Source organism: Lynx canadensis, chromosome B3 (genome assembly GCF_007474595.2).
Source record: "Lynx canadensis isolate LIC74 chromosome B3, mLynCan4.pri.v2, whole genome shotgun sequence".
Taxonomy (NCBI): Eukaryota; Metazoa; Chordata; class Mammalia; order Carnivora; family Felidae; genus Lynx; species Lynx canadensis.
The window spans coordinates 90,326,362-90,347,302 of NC_044308.2; the positions used below are offsets into that span (position 1 = coordinate 90,326,362).

The 20,941-nt window shown below is 33.4% G+C and overlaps 1 protein-coding gene across 1 annotated transcript; it reads left to right on the forward strand.

Annotated features, from left to right (window-relative positions):
• Positions 1-2,815: 2,815 nt before the first annotated feature.
• Positions 2,816-20,153, forward strand: LOC115517224 (leucine-rich repeat and fibronectin type-III domain-containing protein 5). The gene is made up of 4 exons (XM_030320334.1): positions 2,816-4,214; positions 6,986-7,698; positions 14,138-14,181; positions 20,113-20,153. Exons 1-4 carry the CDS (start codon positions 2,830-2,832, stop codon positions 20,128-20,130), a joined length of 2,160 nt encoding a protein of 719 aa, XP_030176194.1. The 5' UTR covers positions 2,816-2,829; the 3' UTR covers positions 20,131-20,153.
• The last annotated feature ends 788 nt before the right edge of the window (positions 20,154-20,941 follow it).

Below are 20,941 nucleotides of genomic sequence, written 5' to 3' on the forward strand. Positions count from 1 at the left end.
CAGAGAGAGACAGAGCATGAACGGGGGAGGGTCAGAGAGAGGGAGACACAGAATCTGAAACAGGCTCCAGGCTCTGAGCGGTCAGCACAGAGCCCGACGCGGGGCTCGAACTCACGGACCGCGAGATCGTGACCTGAGCCAAAGTCGGACGCTCAACCGACTGAGCCACCCAGGCGCCCCATCTTGCAACATTTAAAATATATTTTCCATTGTCTCCTATCTTGCTTTATTTCCAAAATGAAATCAGTGAGGAGTCAGCTATTATTTTCATTTTGTTCAGTTTATCTTCTTGTAATGTATCTTATTTCTGTGACTCCTTTTAAGATTTTTTTTTTCCTTTGGTTACCTGCAATTTGCTTATGATGTGTCCTGGTATAGTTTTCCTTGTTTTGAGCTTGGATTTATGTGTTGTTGTTTCTTTTATCACAAATGTGAAAAAATTTTGCCTTTATATCTGCTTTATAGACTTCTGCCAATACTCCGATTATATGCTTCTTAATATTTTTGGCTTCTAAATATTTTTCCACAGGTCACTGAGTTTTTGTTCACTTTTTTTCCCCATTTTCCCCTCTCTCCGCCAGAGTTTCAGTATGGTTAGTATCCGTTGCCCTGTTTCTACCTATAGGATAGCTGAAGTTCTTTCTTTGGATAACTCTCTTCTCCTGGTATTTCGCCTCATAAATTCAAGCCACCAGAGACTCTGCACTCCAGTCCATACTCTTCAGTTCATGTGTCATCTGGTTTTCTCTCCCTGTGCTATGCTTTACAAAGTGTCTCTGGAGCAGCAGAAGGGTTCATTTATTTTTTGTTCATGTTTCCCAAGGATCACAATACTGTGCTGCTTTTTTTTCCAATGTGTGAAATCTATGGTTATATATATTTTTGTACTTTTTTTTTTTTTTTGCTGCCTCTTGTGGAAAGGCTAGTTTAGTACTAGTTATTCTGTCACAAACAGAAGAGTAAGACCATTTCATTTGTTGAGGCTGACAGTGCTTGTTCATAACAACCACATTAAATAGGAGATAAACTAGGTATAAAAGAAATCAAATCTATAAGAATATATTTTATTTAGGAAACTAGGTCTATTCTTTCTGGAAGAAGTCCATATTTTATATTTTCATTAATTAGAAATTGTGACTGGTTTTCTCCAGCCATTTTCATTGACATTTGAAACTACACGTAATTTATGAGAATTTTATTTATTTATATATTTATTTATTTATTTATTTATTTATTTATTTATTTATTTATTATTTGTTTAATGTTTATTTCTGAGAGAGAGCGAGTATGGGGGAGGGGCAGCAAGAAAGGGAGCCAGAGGATCGAAAGCAGGCTGTGTGTCTGAGAGCAGAGAGTTGGATACGGAGCTTAAACTCATTAACTGTGAGATAATGACCTCAGCTGAAGTTGGAGACTTAACCAACTGAGCCAACCAGGCACCCATAATTTATGAGAACTTTTAATTGCTTATGTATTGGTATTTTAATTTTTTTTTAAGAGAGAGAGCATGAGGTGGGGAGGGGCAGAGGGAGAGAGAAAGAGAGAGAGAGACAGAGAGAGAGAGACAGAGAGAGAGAGAGAGAGAAAATCTTAAGCAGGCTCCATGCCCCATGCCCAGCCCAATGTGGGGCTCGATTTCACGACCCTGAGATTATGACCTGAGCTGAAATCAAGAGTAGGACCTTCAGCTGATTGAACCACCCAGGGCCCCAGTATTTAAATTTTTGATGATTAATTTCAAGAACAAATACTTAAGATCAAATTGGAAAGTCAAAATGCCAAGATTTTTAAAATTATATTTGGATAAATATAAATGCATTAAGATTTTAAGAAAAGAAACAATGGAATTGTAATTATAGTACCTTTTGGGACTCACTGTCAAGAATTTTGATGACTGCTTTTCAAAAATTATCTGTAAAAATCCAATTTTAGGGGTGCCTGGGTGGCTCAGTCGGTTGGGCAGCCAACTATAGCTCAGGTCCTGATCTCATGGTCTGTGAGTTTGAGCCCCACATGGGGCTCTGTGCTGACTGCTCAGAGCCTGGAGCCTGCTTCCGAGTCTGTGTCTCTCTCTCGCTCTCTGCCCCTTCCTTGCTTGCTCTCTGTCTCTCTCTCTCTCAAAAATAATAAACATTAAAAAAATTTTAAAAAATCCAATTTTATATTATAAAATATTCTAATTTTTAAGGAGCTCAGAGCATTTGTGGTGCATTTTTAGCATTTTTGTTTTTGAGAAAAAGAGCTTTTATTTGCAGTTAAATTGTAGTATGTTCAAGATAGTTTGTAAAGATGAATAAAATTTTATTAATGATTAATTACTTTCAAATACACCACAAAGTTAGAAATAACAAATGTCTATTATTGTTTCTACTCAGTAAATTGAAATGCTTTCAAATCGTTAAGTATATCTTTAATCTTTGAACTGACAAGATTTCTTTCAGGGTTATGGGGAACTTTCATGACTCCTACCCTCCAATCTGGGCTGAATGTCACTTTTTTTATGCGTCCATGGAGCACCCTGGACATATTTCAAAAATAGCACATAATTTACAGAATTGTAATAATCTGTTGGTTTCTTTGTTTTCCCTTTTGATTTTAAATCCCACAAGGCCATGAATGGTATATTTTTTATCCTGGTGTCAATTGTAGCCTGCAATACAGAGTAGATATTTTATACTTGTTTGTTAAGTAAACAAATGAGTAAATTGCTTCTGTACTGCAATTTGCATCAAAGGATTATTCCAGTGGGAATGTGGACATTAGTGAAATGATTGGATGCTAACACTACATTTTGTGTCTTTTCTTACAGGCTCTTAAATCTGATCTACAATGGAAAAATTTCTTTTTTATCTGTTTTTCATTGGCATAGCAGTGAGAGCTCAGATCTGTCCAAAGCGTTGTGTCTGTCAGATTTTGTCTCCTAATCTCGCAACCCTTTGTGCCAAGAAAGGGCTTTTATTTGTTCCACCAAACATCGACAGAAGAACTGTGGAGCTGCGGTTGGCAGACAATTTTGTTACAAATATTAAAAGGAAAGATTTTGCCAATATGACTAGCTTGGTGGACCTGACTCTATCCAGGAATACAATAAGTTTTATCACACCTCATGCTTTTGCTGACTTGCGAAATTTGAGGGCATTGCATTTGAATAGCAACAGATTGACTAAAATTACAAACGATATGTTCAGTGGGCTTTCCAATCTCCATCATTTGATACTGAACAACAATCAGCTGACTTTAATCTCTTCTACAGCATTTGATGATGTCTTTGCCCTTGAGGAGCTGGACCTGTCCTACAATAATTTAGAAACGATTCCTTGGGATGCAGTTGAAAAGATGGTTAGCTTGCACACCCTTAGTTTGGATCATAATATGATTGATAATATTCCCAAAGGGACTTTCTCCCACTTGCACAAGATGACTCGGCTTGATGTAACATCAAATAAATTGCAGAAGCTACCACCTGATCCTCTCTTTCAGCGAGCTCAGGTACTAGCAACCTCAGGAATAATCAGCCCATCAACTTTTGCATTAAGTTTCGGTGGAAACCCTTTGCATTGCAATTGTGAATTGTTGTGGTTGAGACGTCTGTCCAGAGAAGATGACCTAGAGACTTGTGCTTCTCCAGCACTTTTAACTGGCCGCTATTTTTGGTCAATTCCTGAGGAAGAGTTTTTATGTGAACCTCCTCTCATTACTCGTCATACGCATGAGATGAGAGTGCTGGAAGGTCAAAGGGCAACCCTGAGGTGCAAAGCCAGGGGGGACCCTGAACCTGCAATTCACTGGATTTCTCCTGAAGGGAAGCTTATTTCAAATGCAACAAGATCTCTGGTGTATGATAACGGAACACTTGATATTCTTATCACGACTGTGAAGGATACAGGTGCTTTTACCTGCATTGCTTCCAATCCTGCTGGGGAAGCAACACAAACAGTGGATCTTCATATAATTAAGCTCCCTCACTTACTCAACAGTACAAACCATATCCACGAGCCCGATCCTGGTTCTTCAGATATCTCAACTTCTACGAAGTCAGGTTCTAATGCAAGCAGTAGTAATGGTGATCCTAAAATGAGTCAAGATAAAATTGTAGTAGCAGAAGCGACATCATCCACGGCACTACTTAAATTTAATTTTCAAAGAAATATTCCTGGAATACGTATGTTCCAAATCCAGTATAATGGTACTTATGATGACACCCTTGTTTACAGGTAAGAAAAATTAACCAGATTTTTGTACTTACCATGCACTCAATGTAGGGCTTGTTAATGTGCTACTGATTTGTTTTTTTAATTGGCAGTGCTACCCTGTGTTGTGATTACAGCACTCCGTTGTTTAAAGTGTGTAATATAAGGTTTGTGAAAGGTGATCACCTGTGGGGCAATATTTTGAATGGTGTTATTTGTAGAGTTCAAATTTATATTTAATATGATGCTTACTTACTTTCTTTCCCCTCATCTAAGAGATGTGACTATCAGAGAGAGAACAAGACTGATTTATTTTACAAATTCAAAAACATACCAGAACTTACACATCCACATGAGTGTTCTTTCCTTCAAGGAAGTCACGTTGGGAGGCTATACCATTACCCCAATGATGCTGGCATTGCTCAAAGCACTTTTGGAATTATCTTTAGAACCTTCGTCATACTATTTTGAATATCCTCAGTGGTGGCAAATCTTCGTCTTTTGAGGGTGAATTTGAATTTTGGAAACAAGCAAAAGCCATTTGGAGCCAAGTCTTATGAATAAGGTGGGTGATCAAGATGGGTATTGCCATTTTTGGTCAAAAATAGGATGTAACTATAAAATAATGAGACTGATTTTTTTGGGTGATTGAATAATGTGCATGTGTATTGTTTCATGTACACTGGTTCTTAAGACAGTTCCAAAGAGAGTTTATCAATATTTTGAGCAGTGAAAGTGTCACTAGAGTTAAATATGTAATCTCCTCATAATAACTTTGATAGAGAATTTGCATCTGACTATAGGCTTTCTGGTATGTTTTTCTAAAGTTCAGCCTCATTGATTTATAGTCACATCTTGTCCAGTTTTCAGTTGGAAATATACATTTTTACCTCTTCATAAATTTCACTCATGATAGACTTTTATTACTCCTAGGACACGATGCAAAATCATGGTTTTGAAATATACATATATATGTATCTTCTACATATATATATATATCTTCAAGCTTTTCTGAAATGAGATCAGCTCAATTCTTACATACTCAGATGAACTCTTGAAGATAATTTGATTTTCATTCATGTATGGAAATGAGAGAACTTTTTTTTTTTTAAATGAACATGGACTGGTAGAAAAAAACAACACTGGCCCAGCTAGCCATATGATCAATTCTAGGCAAAGTTCTACATGGCTGAGTTTTAATTTCCCCATCTTTAAAAGCAAGAGATTAAAGTAAATGGTTTCTAAAATCCTTCTCATCACTAAATGTATGGTCATGTAGACTATGATGCATGCATAAAGTAGTTTGTCCTTCTTATACTCAGCTCTTTACCTAGGCTATCCATTATGTATCCCTTTGTCAAAGAAGAGTGTACATCTCTGTCCCTCACCTTCCTGTAGCTAATATATATATTAACTTGCCTCTATCTATCATCTATCTATCTATCTATCTATCTATCTATCTATCTATCTCTATATATCTATGTATCTATCTATTGCATATATATAGATATATGCAATATGTCAGTTTCTAGTTTCCAAATTCTAATATTTTAATCCTACCATGACAAGTAAATTCTATGTGACCTTCAGAAAGTTGCTTGAATTTCATGACTGCAAAGCTTGTCATGAATAAAATAGTAATGATGCCTACCTCATATAATCATTGTAAGAATAAAATTATGGTGTTCCAGAAAAAAAAGAATAAAAATAATAAAATTATGGTGTAAATAATGTACTTAGTAATGCCTGGTATTTATCATGCACTTACTAAATAATAGTGATTTTAATCAGAAATAAATACTCTGGCCTAAAAGTTGCCTGGTTCATTAGAACACATTGTCTAGGTTGTATAACAGATTACTATTGCCAAGTTTTAAAATTTTCTAAAAAATTTTTTCAGAGAAAATATATAGTTTCAAGCATTTTTTTTTTCTAAATGAAATCTCAGTTTAGGTCATATCTGGTTGCTACTAAAAAAATGTGGGAAAAAAAAGCATCCACAGAAGAGTTTGTGATATAATGAATTTAGAGATGTCTGTAATGTTTATCAAACTTTAGAAACTGTGTTCTGAAGGTAATTTCATCAGCCCACAATGGGCAGAACAAAGGATTTATACTCTGGTCAACAGCATTGCCCTGTTCATGTTTTTAGGATAATATTACTCATGCATTTTCATCAACCTCATTTATAGATAAAAACATACTGGGAACCAAGTGTTGAAGACAAAAGAAGAGGGCTGAAATGTGTAAATGAAGTATTTTAATCTTAGTAATTATCTTAGTTATTAAAGATAGATTTACTGGATACCATTCCATAGCAGCTTATAACTGATTTGGAAAATAAATACTCTGAAATGCATTTCCATTCTGGTTTCTAATGTGATTGTCAGTGTTTTCCCTTCCTTCAAATTGGCTTTTAGTCACAGAGGTGTTGTAAGTGCTAAATGGATTTGTTTAGTAGTCAGATAATGTCACAGTCACACCTTTCAAAAGCAATTTGTCATAAATGATTTTTTAGCAGTGGCTTTTATTAGGAGTTCTGCTTTGCCAAGCAATGTAATTAGTAAGCTTGTCAAGGCATGGCACAGGCACCATTAATATAATGCAGAATCCAACAATGAATCTTAACCATTTTAACTAGGTAAATGTAAGATTAGATCATTTCCCCATATTTCATATCTGTTATAAGTATGCTTATCTTAATGAATCCTGAAATGAAACAGAACTGAAGTCATAACGCCTGTGTGTTTATATGTTTTGTTTCTTATATTAACGCAAATTCCATTGTCCCTCAGAATGATACCTCCCACGAGCAAAACTTTTCTTGTCAATAACCTGGCTGCTGGAACTATGTATGACCTGTGTGTCTTGGCAATATATGATGATGGCATCACTTCGCTCACTGCCACGAGAGTCGTGGGTTGCATCCAGTTTACTACGGAACAAGATTATGTGCGATGCCACTTCATGCAGTCCCAGTTTTTGGGAGGCACCATGATTATTATTATTGGTGGAATAATTGTAGCATCTGTGCTGGTTTTCATCATCATCCTAATGATCCGGTATAAGGTTTGCAACAATAACGGGCAACACAAGGTCACCAAGGTCAGCAATGTCTACTCTCAAACTAATGGGGCTCAAATCCAAGGCTGTAGTGTAACGCTGCCCCAGTCCATGTCCAAACAAGCTGTGGGACATGAAGAGAATGCCCAGTGTTGTAAAGTTGCCAATGACAATGTGATACAATCTTCGGAAACTTGTTCAAGTCAGGACTCCTCTACCACTACCTCTGCTTTGCCTCCTACCTGGACTTCAAGCACTTCTGTGTCCCAGAAGCAGAAAAGAAAGACTGGCACAAAGCCAAGTACCGAACCACAGAATGAAGCCGTCACAAATGTTGAGTCCCAAAACACTAACAGGAACAACTCAACTGCATTGCAGTTAGCTAGTCGACCTCCTGATTCTGTCACAGAGGGGCCCACATCTAAAAGAGCACATTCAAAGCCAAGTAAGTTTCTCACTTTGCCTGCTGAGAGATCCAGAGCAAGGCACAGGTACTCCCTGAATGGAGGAGTAAAGGAATACTATTGTTATATTAACTCACTGAACACACGTGGACTGTGTTCTCAAAGAAGCATGCCTATGAATGCCATGTTAATTCAGTCCCACAGTTCTGATGGGCATAGTGGAAAAACAACTCTTTCAAATTCTGAGTGGATATCGGAAAGCACTGTGTAACCTAGTATTTCTTTTTAATGAAAAAGTGATTTGAAAACTCACATAGGAAATTGGAATTTGAAATTCCAGTTTTGTTTTTCTGATACATGGCTACTAGAGCCAAGATGTATAAACCTTCCAGGTATAGCTTAATACATGAAGGTAACATATATGAAGTAGTTAGGGATAAAACGTGACAGAGCAGCAGTGCCTTCTATTCTAGGGCTGGCTTCTAGGTTCTACAATAGCAGAACACTAAATAAAGGTTATCATCAGACAAAAAATGTCTTGCCTATATAAATAATGATATTTTCTCCACTCTTACAAAGGCTCACTCATGGCTGATAAATATTTTTCAATGAGTAGATTGTATATTTTTTTCAAGGACAATGGTGTTTCTTTTCAGGCAGATATTATAAAGAACAACTCTGTGTTGTTACGGTACTTAAAATACTCAATAAGTATATCCAGACAGTGTTAACATAAATATGCTTCTAAACAACATTCTTGGTTCAGGTGCCTTAATGGTCTTATGGTATTTCTCACCCATGCCATAGCTTTATGCCATAGCCATAGTGGGAAGCAAAAGAAAATGCAATTGATTTTGCATTTATCAAAAAAATCTAGTTCAGTTTTATGTCACATGCCACAATTTTATATGCTGCTACCTGGGCATGTGAAGGTGTTTTTGTTCATTCGGTACACATTTGCAGAATGAGTGAATTTTATGTTTTTCTTAATGTAAGTTAAAAAGAGAGACAAAAAAAAAAAAGACTGCCTTATCAAAGGAAGGTTTATGTTTATCACTAAGTAAGATAAAAAATCCTTTTAATGGAATTCTTATTACATTTATAAGCAATATAAAGGCATTGCTCATTAACCAAATGGTGATTTCATTTTTCCCTTCTGCCTATAATTCTCAATTTGAATGTTTCTCTCTTAGAGTAAATGTATTCATTTTAACCTAAACCTGTGATGAAATTTAATTAGATATCATGCAGCTTAGTGCATCATTAAATCATGCAGCTTAATTTATCATTAAAAATGTTTAAATTTAAGGGCACCCAGGTGACTCAGTCAATTAAGTGTCCAACTCTTGGTTTTGGCCTGGGTCATGGTCTCAATGTTTGTGGGATTGAACCCCATGTTGGGGTCTGTGCTGACAGTGCAGAGCCTGCTTGGAATTCTCTCTCTCCTTCTTTCTCTGCCCCTCCCCACTTTGCTCGGTCACTGTCAGAAATAAACATTTAAAAATTTTTAATTTAGTCAGACAATAATGTTGCTTTTTGATAAATGGCATTCCTGGACATTCACTGAAATCAAGGTCTATAGATAAATGTTCCTATTTACTCATTGAAAGTCTTACATTATATGGCAACTTGATGGTAGTTTTTAAAGATTGGTAAATGGAGGTTAATATTAAGAGGTTTCTTGATGTTTGAAGTGGGAGGTTGAGAATGAGGCTCATGTGAGAACCTTGCACAACAAAAAAAAATTAGCCATAATATAATAAGATATGCATTTTATTTATATAACATACTCCATGAGAGTAAGTTAAACACAAAGTTTATTATCTCTTACAAATCATTTTAAACATTAAAACACAGATAAGGAATGGTAGTCATTAGTTTAATTTCCTTCTACTAGAGGCATATATAAAAATGTCAGTTAATTTTAACTTGACAGAGGCACACCTTATAGATGATTTATCATGATTACATTCAAAAGCAGGTAAAATTAAAGCAGTTCGAGATTATTCTCCATGCAAGTCTTGAAAGAAATTATCTAATGTGCTAGTACCAGCTTAGATGTTTCATAAATGCCTTCTTTGCCCCAGTTCCCTTTCTAATGTTTGCCTTTCACATTTCTAAAGTCTAATCAGCTTTCATGGGTCAGTTGTATAGTTCTTTGAGGAATAAATGAGATTACATGTGTAGTCGTATTTTGTAAAATCAAAAGCATTACTCAGAGCAAAGTGTATCTCCCACACAATTTCTGTAATCATGCTCTGATCCCAATTTAACATTTCTAATTAACTTCAAATAATTCTTCAAAAGGTGCTGAATGACAAAAGCATATCACTTTTCCCTTTCTTAGTTTTTACCTACATGGTATTAAAAAGTCCAGAATATATAAAGGCTTTCAGACTTAAAAAAATTAATCCCCAAAAAGAAATCTCTGGTATTATGAAGGTTACGGTCAAGGGGACTCTGAAATCATGCATAAAGGCCACAGTGTAACATATCTACTCTAAGCTACTGATTAACTTATTTTATATTTTTCATTTGCCTGTATTTTTTAAAATCAGTTCCCTGCTTATGTTTCAAATGAAACTTTAATTAAATATCTCTTATTTCTTATAAACATTTAGAACTCTATAACATCTAATCATGTGAAATTTATTCTGTTTGACTAAAGCCATTGAAACCATTTAATTTTTATTAGCTTTACAAGACTATTTTCGGGGTGTATTAACCAAATGCTTGAACACTTGTTTTTAGAAGCGTTGAGAAGGCCTTATGTTTCTGCCTTTTCAAAAAGTTTATATTTTGAGAGAACAATGAAAGATTGGCCTATCGAGAGGGTCAAATGTTTTTGTTTACAACTATATGAAAAACTTTTCCACCAGGGCAATTTCAGTGTGAAGTGACTGAAAAATAAATCGTTGGGATGGTTGGAGGTTATTGAAGGTACCTGGCATAATGTCTGAAACACAGTAGTTACTCGAGTGAATGAATGGATAGATAAATAAATGAATGAATGGGGCCAGAGACGAAGGTGCAGTAATAAGAATTTTGATTATATGCACAATGGAGATTTGTGATCTGGCTATTTTATTACTATAAGCAAGAAATTCTATCTCTTACTATTTTTCTTTCTGTTATTTCTTGCATTTCCCATTTAACCAGCTATACATATGCAATCCAAAGCATATGATTTGCTGTTGTTGATTATGTATAGGTTGTATACATTGATTTTACTTCTTTGTTCTCAATTACTTTTTTTTTATTTTTAGCCATTCTACACTGTGATTTCAGGTTGTTCAATATGAAAACTAACAAAAAATGTATTTGCAGATATTTGCTCTAAACATTTCTCTTTAATTATATGTCTTCCTGTGTTGTTTTTGTTTCTTTTGGATAATTGTCCCCCAATTCAAAAATGCCCCCAACTATTATTAAAGTAGGTCTTTTGATTTAATATATGTAATTTCTGAACATCACAAAAGGATAATGAGGCATCCAAAGCTTCCTCAAAATCCTAAGCGGAAACAAAGTTTGGTTTGATGAATATCATTTATTTTTACACTACAAAAAGATTAGAACAGAGGTGCATTAAATAAATAATTTAAATTAGATACAGTAATACCTTCACGGTGGCTAATTTATTCCTGAATTATTTTTTAAACTATTAAATGCAGTTACTTAGGTTGAGGTTATAGCAAGTATTTTATGCTTTCAGACAGTTGATTTTAGGAGCTCTGTAGATATATTTTACTAAAAATGTTTCAGAATATATGTTGAGAATTATTATAAGCTATTTATAAACATCATAAATCTATTACCTGAATGATACATGCTTTCTCCATAAGAATTGAGAAATTAAAAAAAAATTAAATGTATTCCACTTATCTATAGGAATCTCTTTTTAGCTTTTCTTGAGAAGTGTTTCCTGCTTCAATTTAAAGCACTCAGGAGGTACTTACTTCCAAACTAAATATTAACTGTTTTATTTGCTTGTATTATTACTAAGGGGAAACTAAATATTTCATTTTTAAAAGTAAAAACCTAGAGCAATTATCACAAAATCCACAACAATTGCCTCTTAGTTTCTGAATTTTACTATTTCCCCCATGTTATTCACAATACTAAGCTTAATAATAATCATTTAAATGCCAATAGTCTAAAAAATGTCGAAAACATAAAGTATCTTACTGTGCATAGAATTGAGAAGGTAAATGGGACATTTTTTCAAGGATTGAAGATCTGAACCCATTTTCTTCTTGGTGTGACAAAATCCTACTTCTATTTTATGATGCTAAGAAAGCAGTATTTACCATATTAAACAGAATGAAGGCTACTTATGCTTTCCCTTGCTCAGTCTTCCCTTGTGTTTCAGGAAGCGTTCAGTCTTTCTTCTTTAACAGTGAATGTGGATGCTTCTGCCTGTGAGTGTTTGTGGCATTTTGGGGAAAGGACTTCAGCACAGAGATAGGCTGGATGGGAAAAGGATTTTTTTCTTATCCTCCTTTGTTGATGATGATAACCATCATCATTATATAATCATTATTATTATCATTACTATTATTTACCTTATAATGTTTGTGAGTTAAGTGTCCGTTGAGTTAAATTTATGGATAAGAAATAGCTTGTTTTTAAAATTTCATACAGAAAAGGAAAATACCCAAAATGTATGACAGGAATTTTGTGATAGTTTCAGAGCTCTGTCTTTTCAGATTACTCAGTCCTTTTCATCCCATACTAGAAAAGTGCGTGCTGGAACTACGAATACATTGAGTTTTGTCAAGTTTGGGGTTGTTTGTTTGCTTGCTTTTTGCAACAAAAACAATCCTTGTCGCAGTACAGAAGATCACTTAATAGAGGAAGAATGGTATAAGTATTACTGTGATGGAGTCATCCTAAAAATGTGGTATTGTCTGAAGTGAGACATATATAACTGGGAGTCTGTTTAAGTATGAAATTAGCTTATTAAATTATGGTGTTAATGTATTTGCAATTTTATCAAATATTACAAATAGTCCATGTAGCAAGTAGTATACTATTGTCTTCTGATTTTGTCAGCTATTTCAAAGTCAAATTTAGGATCTAAATTTCACCTTGATAAAACACATACACAGTATATACTTATGTATCTAATATATAGATATACTAATATGTATGCTTATCAAATTAATCCATTAAAATCAGAATTTTGCGTCCTGCAACATGGATTGTAATTAATGTAGCAAAATTATATTTAAATGGGCTGGCTACCAGAGTACTTATCCCAGAACAACTGCACAAACTATACTTCTTATTTATAAGATTACAATGGAATATAAGCTCTCTAGTAGAAATTTATTTTTCTGAACTTCCTAATGATCTCTACAACTTGTCTAATTTCCTCCACTCTTTTCAAGAAGGTTACTGTTGATGAATTTTAAAAATTAGCAAAATTTTTTTCAAATATATTCAGAGAAGATCATGAAGTCCCTTTCATTTTGTGTTTGGAAAGTGGATGTACGTTTGATCTTGCCTGAAACATGAACTAGGTAGATACTGTGATTCAGCTCCAGAGTATGTCCAATAAATTATTCAACTAACATGAGGGCTTATGAAATAGATTGTGTTGGCTCTACCATAATGTAATTTACTAAACATTTTTTTCCTGTATAATGTGAACATGTCTTATTATTGTTTTAATGTAAAACCTAATCTCCAGAGGCCATTATAAATTTCTATGAATATTTGTGTTTGAGGTTCTATAAAAAATATTTTGTACTGTTCTCTTCACACTCACCTAAGAACCCTGAAAATAACTTTTTCCTGATTTTTTTCTTATCATTGTGTCACTTCTTAATGACTAGGAGTATTTGTCTAAAAAGAGAACATTTGGAAAGAAATAGAATGTGTGTTATGCAGGGCTATGTAATGGTATTAAACACTTACAGCCAATTGGAACATACATGTGGACATGTAAAGACAGAATGTTCACATATAGACCATTAGGGTTTTACATGAAGATAAATGGGTACTTCATAAAACATGATAGTATTTTGGGAGCTATTGAATAATGATTATCATAAATGATTATTTAATAGTCTGCATGTTGAACATGGTGAAGCTATGTTTCCTATTTTGGATTCTCTTCCTTGGTGTATCTTTTATTATTAATCATATGCAACTCTAGCTGAAATGTTAACTTTGAGTAGGGAAAATTGAGTAGAAGCCTGATTCCTTCCTGAACTCTTTCTGGAAAGTTGCATTACATAATTTCTCACTTTAGCAACTAGGACAATATTTTTAAATTTCTACGTATATATCAGGAAGTAGTCATAGACAATTATAAAGTCAATTGCAATTAGTCCAAGAACTGGTAAGTTAAAAAAAATTAGATAAATCTTTATTAAGAGAAATCTTACCAAGATTTCAGTAAGAAGAGTTTTAGGGTCTGTTTCTTAAAACTTGAATTTGTGTATTTGTTTATGACACTGAAAATTTTATTCCCAGATGCTTTGCTGACTAATGTTGACCAGATTGTCCAGGAAACACAGGTGAGATTTTTGTTACCTGTCTCATAATTCAGCACTTAAGTGGGTATATTCTGTTATAAATAAAATTTTAAATGTTTTTTGCAAGTTTATGTAACTCCTTGAAATTTTCCATTAGAATTTACTCAATGCTCAATGATACAAAGTAAAATTCAGTTTGGTTAAATAGATTTCCAGTTATTAAACTTCGACGTATTTCTGGTTAACTGAACATTTCTGATTCATACTGTAAGAATAAAGGGAATACTAATGTGACTTTGGAGTCACTCTTGTAGTTAGTTATCCATGATATAATGTGCATTTTTACAAATATTTCCCAGTGTGAAGATAGTAACTTATTAAGAATGTATTAACTCCTATCTTTGACCCCCATATCCTAATTGGAGCTGAAATGATACATTATACCTTACTGACAGTGGATGAACACAACTGTTTCAGGGTTATCTAAAATGAATGAAGCCACTATAAAATGGAGCAAAAGGCAACATATGAAATATTCATGGTATTTCTTTTGTCAGCAACTGATTACTCTTCTGTTTTTTTTCCCCATTTGTTTGTGTGTTTGGTTTTTTGTTTTTTGTTTTTTGTTTTTTGTTTTTTTTCCTTTTTGGAAGCTTCAAATGAGTATTTGATTCCTGCATTTTAATTGGATCAGAATGTGTGCTTCCAGAGTGGAATAGCACTTTAACAATCTGTTCACACAGCTGGAAGCATCAGCCATTTGCTTAAGTTTTGGAACAGAAAAAATATTCTGCTTTTAAAAGTTCTAAAAAAGGCCACTGATTTATTTTCTAGTAGTAAAAATAGGGCCTTGTTTTTGTTTTTGTTTTTTTAACATTTTGCATTTAAAAAAGAATAACTTGGGCAATTATTCAGGGTTTCCCCTAATGAATTCGACTCCCAAATCAAACACTTTTTCCTGCATCATCCCTTTAGTGAGTTCAGGATCCCATTCCCAGGTTGCAAAAAATAAACAGATGACACTGGAAACGATCAATAGCAGAGTGTGTGGCACATACTCTGAGTTCTATGTTGTGTCCTCAGCTGACCTGCGTTAAGGTGCGTTGTATCATCAGCACCCAGCAGTTGGCTTTCTCATTCTGAAACTCTCTCCCTCTGTTTCTGCCTCCTTTCCTCACCACCCCTCTCCTCCTCTACCCCCGCCTCTGGCTTCCAAAACTTCATTTATCATGTAACTTTGGACATCTAGCTGTTTTGAAAGAGAATATCTTTAGAAAGGAATTAGAAAGTAGATGGTTAATCTATCAGAAGCACAATCCAGAAGGGTGCTGAATGTTATATAAGGATTGGAAGAGTCATTTTTCAATTATGAATTAATTTCCCAAATGTTTACATTTCACAGGACATATTACCTAGTATTGTGTTTATTTATTTCACTATGTTATTAGAAGTCAAATTTGGATGAAAGTAATTTCCTCGGGAGTTTGCATATTTCTCTAGATAGTACAGGTTTTGCCAATGAGATAAGTAGGTAAAATTTCCAATAATGACTTTCTTTGTCCTAAAGTAGTTAGTATGAATTATAAAAACATTCAAAATCTAGAAAAAATGTAAAAGTAAATACATATCTGTTAAACCTACCATACCATTATCTAGTATATAATCTTTCAGTGCTTTGTCATTTCTACGTGAACTGAATTCATGTGTATATATGTGTGGCATGTATTAGATTTATATAATGAATGTGTGTATGTGGAATATGTCACTCTTTAAAAAAATATTCTGAGTCTTTCTTTAGTTCCCTTTATGAAACAAACTGTCCTAGAAACTTTTTTTCCGCTTTGGCTATTTTTTTTTTTCCTATAAGCGTTACCAAGAAAAATAAATCCACAGGCAAAGAATAATTTTAACAGAATTTACTGGCAATACATTATTCACTCATAAAAAAAAAAGAGAAAAGAAAAGAAAACTCCTTGCTACATTTCTGTTATCAGATTGAAATCACTGTGAGACTGCAGTGTAACTAGTCTTGGTACTTACATGGTAAATGATTTCTGCCATAGCCAGCCTATCATTTCTATAACTGTCAATGCATCCAGTGAAGCTCCTTCAAGGAGACTGACCTGTGAGCTTAGTCTGCTCATGGTCTTTCTTGGCTTTCAGCAATAGCTCACCCTGGGTGGGTGGAGTGAGGTAGAGCTGGCAGAGATGTCTGGTGCTCACAGCTTCCCAGCTCTTTTTTGGGGTGGTGGGGGGTGGGGAGGAAGAGAGATGAAGGGATATAAATTTTTATTTTAAGTTTATATTTCCTGCAGGATGGTAACAAATGCTGTTTACTACCCAAAGGCAAAATTTAAATTAAAATGCTACGTATGTATATATACAGTAAAAGTAAGCAAGAAACAAACAGAAAACACCCTAGAACACATTTTTTGTTTTTAATATAACAAAAATGTTAACCATGGCAACCATATTAAATTAACTATACCACAGTCCCTCATAGAACATCAAACTCTAATAGGAAGGTACATGGATGACAGAAAAGTTTCATCTAGTCAGTGGTTTAGGTGTCCCTCATACTGACGTATCTGCTAAGATAATTTTTCCCCAAGGATGAAGAGTTAATACATGTATTTCATCTCCATTAGCAAGAGTACACCCTATGCCAAATTTTCCCCTTAAGAACTTTACTGCATATGTATAGAAATAGAGTGCGCTTGGAAAATATCTAGTATATGACGTATGATCCTTCTATAATAAACTTTTAGGATTCTAATCACACTAAGACGAATTGACAGCAAAGGGAAGAGGAGTCATTGATAAAACTGGTGATAATTACATGTAAACTGGCACTCACATATAAAGTAATCTTGTGTTTGAAAAGATTGTTATACTTCAGATAAATAGAGTAAAACAATTGATATGCCATGTTTAGAAGTTAAAATAGGAACAATTGACTAGTTGCACTTATAATGAAAATGCCTTAAGTAAACTTTTCTTTAAAAGTATTTGGCAAATTCATACCAACAAAATATGTCCATTGTGTGTGTGTATCTGTGTGTGTAAGTATGCACAAGAAATTCCCCTAATTCTGCAACTGCTTGCACCAGCCTTTAAGTTAATAGCTTCCTGATTCTAATTAATTTGACTTCTGATTATTTTGTTTAGTATCAATTAAGGTATTTAACCGATTTACACTTTATCATAAAATTCCTGCTACAGATGCAATAACCATGATAAGAGTTCAGTTCTTTTATGGAAAGTATTAAGCTATAAATGAATAAAAGTTAGTGATGCTGATTGTAAAGAAACAGTGACATTTTAATACAGGGTTAGGAAAAAAATATGAAATAAGAGCAAAACAGCAAAGCAAATGTATATTTATGATCCAGATATCTTTCCAATGTTATTTCCCAGTAAAAATGACCAATATAAAATATTTGGTTCTGTAACTTTTCTTTCCTATGATATTCCCTTCAAATGAAATTTTTAAAAATAAGAATGATAGAACAGGCACATATGCACATATGTAGAAACCATTTAACTATTTTTATAATAAAGCATACTTTTGACATTAATTTGAATGTTACAGTATATAAGAAAAAAATAGAACCCTAATGTCAATAATGACTTCTAGAAATAATTTCCTTCTTGGTTAGATGTCCTAACTATACAAGGTAAAAATCATTCATAGTTCTTAATTGCATTCTGAATAAGGGTAGTAACAGCATTTTCCCACAATACATTCAAATCAGGACATTTTTTCTTCTCCTAATATTGGGGTAGCTTTAATTTCCTCTTTTCTTTGTAGTACTGTTAATAAGACTATCTGTCCATAATATTTTGCATGATATCATTTCACTGTTAAATAACGACTATTACCAAAAACATCCTGAGCCTATCTCAAATTCATTGTTGTTAGTTCTTGTAAAATTTTAACATAATTATTATAGTCTATTTTGCTTTTTTTCCCTTTGTGATGCTCTTATAATTTGGTGCTCATATTTAGATCTTTATGGAATCATTGTAAGAGTTTGCCTATTGATAAGTAAAAAGTGTTATTTTTAATATCCTACATATATAAGTTTTTATTCAGTTTCATATTATGTCATCATTTCAATAATGGTAGTAACTTCAGGGTAAGCAAATTCAGACCATAATTTCCAAAACTGCTAATTGTCTAATATTTGAAATGAACAGCTTTTATAAAAGCCATAATTTCATAGTTTGTTAGTAATGTTTTATGTAATTTGGAAGTGAATCAAAAACTCTTTAAAATATGTAAGCTTATACAATCATTGACTTGATATTAAAATAGATTCTTTATTCTGGAAGTGTTTATTATTTCTAAAATCAAACTAGTTATACTGCCCACTATTTTTCTTCTAAGTGTATTGTGTGGTTTTTATATTACTACTTCTGCGAACTTTGGTATGGTAAACTACATCTTTTTACTCTCAAAAGGGACATATGATTGGAAATACAAACAGAAATAAATTCTCGTAATCCAATTTCACCAAAATAAGCAAGCTATACTGTGAACCCAATAGATATGAATTTAGATATAATCCCATTGTAATTTAAAGTGATTTTGGAATGTTTTTCTTAGAACATTCCAGATAAACAATGATATCTATATTTCAGTAGTTTCCAAGGTAATTATTTTTTATAAATAGGTTTTACATCTATTACCTAACAGTGTTCAAACGTTGTGTAAATCTTTTGTTAAATAATTTTCAAAAATTAATGTTTATACCAAAAATAACTTCAACTCTGTAGATGAAATATTTTTCCTTTTTTTAAAAAATGTTTTATTTTTAAGTAATCTCTACACCTAATGTGGGGCTTGAACACACAACCTCGAGATTAAGAGTCATACAGTGTACCAACTCTGCCAGCTAGGCATCCCCAGATGAAATATTTTCTTAAATAAAACATCTCTACAGTATTTTCCTACCTTTATCGCATCAAGTGTGTTCTACTCCAAATATGTTCTACATCAGCATTTTGATATACAATATGCTTCTATATTTCATGATTCATTTGTGCCATGCATTTTATAACCCGCAACTTGTAAACATGTAGTTGTTTTTGAATGGCGAGGAGAAAATTACATCTATTTCATATTTATGAAATTATATATTTCTCAAAAATTCTTTTTCATCTCCATCAAAGATAGAATTTATAGGCGTGTCTTAAATCTATGATACTGAGAACCCACATTAGAGGAAAAAATTTTACTGTTTGATATTTAAATATTTTTTATATTGTTTTACTCAAAATTATATTAACTATGGATTGTCTTTCTTGTGCATTATTGTCATTTTACATATTTATTTGTTCTGTGGGTGAGGAACTAATTTATGAAGAGGAATAATAGTCTTCACTCACATTTCATGTGTAATTAAATTTTATAAAATTTCAATATGATACAAAACTCTCAACAGACTATACTTAAAAAGTAGAGATCACTTAGGTTTTATGTGTGATGAACAAATGTGATCTAATATGCTTATAGTTTTAAAACCAGTATGATTATTTATTAAAATTTAAGTGGTATGCACTAATGAATACAATTATTATTTTTTCTTAATTGAGAATATAAATGTGAAAAACATAGTAAGGGAAAATGACTTCCCACAATTTGCCTTTGACTTGCATAACTATTTAGGCTTAATACATTTAGATTTCTTTTTAAAATGAGACTCTTTTATATATTCACCAATTTGAAATTACCAAATAACATTTTAAGAGCTGATGTGCGTGTCTAGATAGTTTTTAGGGGTGTATCTTGTATTTTATGGCAAAAAACTCCTGCCTAGGTACTTATAGCTCAGTAACTTCTAAATTGCCAGCACAATGATCTTATTACCTGTGTATTTTCTCTTTGTTTCTTTTTCTTTTTCTTTCTTCTTTCTTTCTTTCTTTCTTTCTTTCTTTCTTTCTTTCTTTCTTTCTTTCTTTTTATTTTAGAGGCTGGAGTTAATCTGAAGAGCACTACTTCTTTCTCTCCTGAAAAAAGTTGCCACTGATATTTTTACTGGATAAAATTTAAACATGTTTCAATTCACAAAGGCCAATTGTTGAACTGGTGTCCTAGAAGAAATTGTTCACAGGAGCCGAAGCAGAAGTCTCTGATGCTGGTGGAACTGGCTCTATCAGACCATGGTTCATCCTCTTTTAAAGCCAAAATTTTTTTTTTTCTTCTGGCCTACAAGTATTTTCTTTTTTTTAAAGAAGGAAAGAGAAAAGCCTACACTGGCATCGAGTTCTGTATCAATCCATGTTACATTGCCATCCATGATTTAAGACTGTAGAATCTTGAATAATCTATATCACTTTAACAAATAAATGTTTTACTATGACAGAATTTGTACAGTGCCTGATTTGTGGAAATATCAGTTGCTTCAAGTATGAATGGTGAAATGATGACTGTAAGAACTAATAATACTATTTTACGTTTATGTAATGCAAAACCTTAAGGAATCACAATTGCTTTATAATACTGGAACTATTTCTGCCGTGACTGAAGCTCACCCACGTCTGTGGGAGAGCAGTACAGCTATTTAAAAAGCTGTACAGCAGTTTTATGCTTCAGTGTAAGACAATGATGAGGGATCTCTTCTCCTAGTGGAACTTCAGAAAGCATCAAGGTAGGCATGTATGGTAATTAATCCAAATTGATGCATTGCTCTTCTGGAGAGCCAGGGCAAAGAATTTTAATAATTTTAGGCCTTATGTTTCATGGTAAGTGCCCATTTCTCCAATTTTGCACAATTGCAAATAAAGAAAATTAAGAGGT